Raw genomic sequence first — 4366 nt, forward strand, 5'->3', positions numbered from 1 at the left:
AAAGCTGGAAGTGACCAGGTAGCAGGCTGTGGACCGCATGAGGAGCTCCAGCAGTGCCTGGGGCCGGTGAGGTGGGGGTGCTTCTGGTGGGACTGACGGGAGTGGCCCAGGGAGAAGAGGCCCCTCAGACAGAAAAAGTGCACCTGGTGGGTGGGAAGGGGTGTCTGAGTCTGTGCCAAGCAGGGTTGGCACCTCAGTCCCTCCCCAGGATCCTGGGTAAAGAAGGGGTGCCCTCTGTGGTGGGTAGCCGGAGGTCTGGGCCCTAGGGAGCCTGGGGTGGGCAGGGGTGCTGATGGCAGGAGGGACAGGGGCAGCCACTGGCAGAGAAGGGAGGCAGGATGGGGTGTGAGGGGCAAAGAGAGGGGCCTGGATTCCAGAGGGAAGCTAGCCCCAGGTGCTGGCTGAGCAGGCAGAGCCAAGGTCAAGGGCTGTCAGAGAGTTTTGGAGTCAAGATGTGGGATAGAGCAATCCCCAGACTATTTAAGTAGCTTTACCAGGATCCCCCTGTGCGGCCGCCATCCTGGTCCTAATGTGCGGGTGGGTCTCCATCCTGGCATCACCCCTGTGGCTCCTCTCCATGTGCTGGTGTCCTTGGTGGCACAGGGTGGGACATCTGTACATGTTGCCTGTTTGTAGTGTTTTCTTCAACTGACGGGTATTTAGGTTGTTTCCAGTTGGGAAGCTTTATGCAAAGTGCCTCTGGGAACCTTCCTGCTTTCAGGCTTCAGTCTGGCCCACGAAGGAGTGGGACTGGGCCTCGGTTTCCCTCTCTAGAAGATGGGGTTGACGCTCACCTGGCGGGGCTGCATGTGTTTTGCAGGAGCTGTTTACCCAGGGCCCAGCCCCAAGTGGTACTATAAATGGTAGCACAGCCCACAAGCTGCCAGACCAGGAAGGATCCTCGGAGGCGGAGGCCAGCGGAGGGTGAATGCCGTGTCTAGCTAGTGGGGTCAGAGTAGGGATTAGAGTTGGACCCCGGAGCTCAGCCCCATGCTCTTCCCAAACCCCAGGGCGCAGTTGGCTGCTGGTAATCCTCTGTATCCCCCACGCCAGTGCTGACGCTTGCCCTCAGCAGGGCCAACCTGAAGCAGCCGGGCCCTTCAGGCATCTCCTGCCTGGTGTAATGTGGGAGGCGGGGTTGGGGGGATTAGAAACCTCTGAGAACATCACATGCTGCCCGGAGGACACCTGCCGCCACTGTCTTGCCACCAGGAGTCCTGGATTCTCCTGGTGCCTGTGCCTGTGGATGGGCCCCAGGTGACCGGCTCTGTGGAGGGGATGCTGGGGCCCCTGCCCAGTCTTGGTAAGTGGGCCTCCTGCCGCTGTCTCTCAGCCATGGGCTTTTTAAGCGTCATTGCAGGGAAAAGATGGGTTCTGCTACAAACTGCAAATCTGCTGGGTGTCATGGGAGGAAGTCAAGGTCCCACATGAGCATGTTCAGTGAGCAGGGGGTGGGGCAGGAGGCATCCTGTGCACCATCCATGCCTGCTCATCCCCCCTTGCCCCTCTGCAGCCCCTGTCTCCCTCTAACCAGCCATATTCCCCATTTCTTTGTGGGCTGGTCAAGTCTAAGGCCATCTGGGTAAATGTGGGGCTCCCTAAGGGCCTGTTTTGATGAAGGGGTCTTCTTCCAGGACTGAAGGCTGAGGCTGCCTAAAAACTAGTATCACGATCTCACCCCCACGGACCAGCGATCTCCATCTGGGCAGGTAAGACAAGCTTAGCGAATTGCAGCATGGGAGAAGGGGACACCCACACAGCCCACAGTTGCAGAAGTAGTCCCAGGAGATCATGTGCCTCCCCACCCCCACTCCCATGGCCAGCAATGTTGGGGACTCCTTTGAGCCCTGCCCATTCCTCCCATGGTCTCCTGAGGCTCAGATGCACCCGGAGGGCAGTGAGACCAGAGTCCAGAGGTTCGGAGGGACTGTGAGGAGTGCACTCTGGTTGCGAGAGGATGTAGAGAGAAATGTTTGCAGTTCCTGGAATCGGCTCCAGGGCCAGGCACCTGAGGAAGGAGCCAGTCATTTGTGGGACTGGCTCCACCTGAGTCCAGCTACAAAAGAGGCCAGAGGCACGGACTCTCTGAGCTGCTCCTTGGAGATGAGGACCAGACCCCCAACCCTCGCTCTTTCCTGATACCAGGAGACCCTTCTCAGCTGTGGTGGCCACTTCTGAAGCTGGGACAATCCAGGGACATGCCAGCAGCCAGGATGTCCATGCAGCGCATCTGCCACCTGAAACCTGAGGCCCTGAGCCTGCCACCTGGGGCCTCAGAGTCACCAAGCTGCCAGCGGCGACACACACTCCCGGCGAGCGAGTTCCGCTGCCTCACGCTGGAGGACGCAGTCAGTGTGTTTGAGATTGAGCGCGAAGGTGAGCAGTCCAGCGTGGGGTCTGGGTGGGCATGCTAAGCTGCCCGGCTGTCTTCTCCCGCATCTCTGCCCTTGTGGGCTGCAGCCCAGAGGATCAGACTATGTGTGTGTGTACACTCCAGAGAGTGGGGGAAACACAGTCCTCAGTCGCCTGCTTTCTTGGGGTGCACAGTGACCACTGGGGTGTGGCGGACAGTGGGCAAGTGGTATAGTGAACACCAAGTCACCCACCTGTGCCTCCTGCCGCAGCCTTTATCTCTGTCTCGGGCATCTGCCCCCTATACCTGGAAGAGATCCGGCACTTCCTGACCCTGTGTCCAGAGCTGTCCCTGGGCTGGTTTGAAGAGGGCCGCCTTGTGGCCTTCATCATCGGCTCACTTTGGGACGAGGAGAGACTCACTCAGGTGAGGATGGGACAAGCTGTGATGTCCAGCTTCCAGAAGGTTCTGGAATAGAGGTTGGCCAGGGTGGGACTTTCTCCTTCCAGAACCAGAGAGGAGTACAAGCCACAGACCTCTCCGGAGAGAAGAGCACCCAGCCCAGCTCTTTGGGGCCCCAAAGGACCTCTGAATTGTCCTCTATGGGGCCTGGGGTGTAGCTCCCAACTTGGGGGCCTTCCTGGGTGGGAAGGAAACCCTGACCAGAGGCATTCAGGGGACACCTGCTCTTGGCCTATGTTGGTTTTTTTGGGAGGAGCTGGCTGCAGAGGTGATGTGGACTCCTGGCCCCTGCTCACCCCCAGGAGTCGCTGAGGCTGCACAGGCCTGGGGGTCATGTAGCCCACCTGCACGTGCTGGCCGTGCACCACACCTTCCGGCAGCAGGGCAAGGGCTCCATCCTGCTGTGGCGCTACCTGCACCACCTGGGCGGTCAACGGGCAGTGCGCAGGGCCGTGCTCATGTGCGAGGAGGCCCTGGTGCCCTTCTACGAGAAGTTTGGCTTCCAGGCTGTAGGCCCGTGCGCCATCACCGTGGGCTCCCTCACTTTCACGGAGCTGCAGTGCTCCCTGCGGGGCCAGGCCTTCCTGCGCAGGAACAGCGGCTGCTGAGTGGGCTGCCCCCTGGCTGCAGGAGGTGTGGGAGCAGGTTGGGGGCGCTTGCTCAGTCCCCGGGTCCCCTTCTCTGCCCGGGGCCCACCCCAGGCTGACCGAGTATAAAGGGAGACTGTGATTCCCAAACTCAGCGTGCAGGGGAGAGGCCAGGGGAGCAGGGAATGCTGTGTCCTCATGAGACCCTCCAGAACTTTTGCATTCCAAACCTGTGCCCAAGACTCAAGATGAGAGTGGGCTGGTAAATGAGAATGCTGGGAGGTGTTCTCGGGTCCCAGCCACGTTTCCTGTCTCGGTGAGGCACTCTGATGCTTGGGGTCCTTATTCTCCCCAGCCTCGTAGATACCCCTTCTTGCCCTCCACCCCTGGAGTGGGGGTAGCTAGAAGTAAAGCCCACAGGGGCCACTGCCCACCCAGTCCTTGGGCATCCTGTGCCCCAACTTCTTCCCCAGGCTTCTCTCCTCTCCTTAGCCACCCACCAGCCCCTGCACTGGCTCCTCTGCTCCAAGTAATAAAGCAATTATGTCCCCTGCCTCCCTGGTGGCTTTTTGGTGAGGTGTGCAGGCTGTGGCTGTGGAATAGGCACAGTGAATGGACCTGTCTCCTGCTTGGAGTGATGAACAAGTGCCTGGCCATCTCCCAGAGCTGCTTCTGCCGGAGCAAGCCACCCTCAGCACAGAAAGTCCCTCACGACCGTGGATCAGAGGCAGAGCAGGCTGGTGTGGGGACCCCTGGGGTCTAAGGATGCAATCCAGTCCTCACGGGGGCCCCACTAAGGCCTTCTGTGTGACCCTGATCTGGATTTTGGAAACTAAATCCCGAGATGTCCCACGAGTTTCCTATGTCCCTTGGGTCAAGCCACTGCTCTGCATAGCTCATGGCTGATGCTCTCACCCCCAAGTCCCAGATTTCATTCTCCCTGAGGTCTCAGTTAAGAAAATAC

At 59.6% G+C, this 4366-nt stretch overlaps 1 protein-coding gene across 1 annotated transcript; it reads left to right on the plus strand.

Annotated features, from left to right (window-relative positions):
• The first annotated feature begins 329 nt into the window (after positions 1-329).
• Aanat (aralkylamine N-acetyltransferase) lies at positions 330-3945 on the plus strand. Its single transcript, XM_046449597.2, has 5 exons — positions 330-1303; positions 1635-1709; positions 2146-2376; positions 2625-2779; positions 3118-3945. Exons 3-5 carry the CDS (start codon positions 2199-2201, stop codon positions 3421-3423), a joined length of 639 nt encoding a protein of 212 aa, XP_046305553.1. The 5' UTR covers positions 330-1303; positions 1635-1709; positions 2146-2198; the 3' UTR covers positions 3424-3945.
• Positions 3946-4366: the final 421 nt, after the last annotated feature.

This window comes from Marmota monax, unplaced genomic scaffold (assembly GCF_021218885.2).
Source record: "Marmota monax isolate L192 unplaced genomic scaffold, Marmota_monax_Labrador192_F-V1.1 WCK01_AAM20220418_F8-fsc00292, whole genome shotgun sequence".
Taxonomy (NCBI): Eukaryota; Metazoa; Chordata; class Mammalia; order Rodentia; family Sciuridae; genus Marmota; species Marmota monax.

What these genes read in the sequence shown, in the direction of transcription:
- Aanat (XM_046449597.2), top strand. Translation starts at nt 2,199, where the DNA reads ATGCCAGCAGCCAGGATGTCCATGCAGCGCATCTGCCACCTGAAACCT. An exon ending in GTTTGAGATTGAGCGCGAAG is followed by an intron (nt 2,377 to 2,624) that starts GTGAGCAGTCCA and finishes CTCCTGCCGCAG; the next exon opens with CCTTTATCTCTGTCTCGGGC. An exon ending in ACGAGGAGAGACTCACTCAG is followed by an intron (nt 2,780 to 3,117) that starts GTGAGGATGGGA and finishes GCTCACCCCCAG; the next exon opens with GAGTCGCTGAGGCTGCACAG.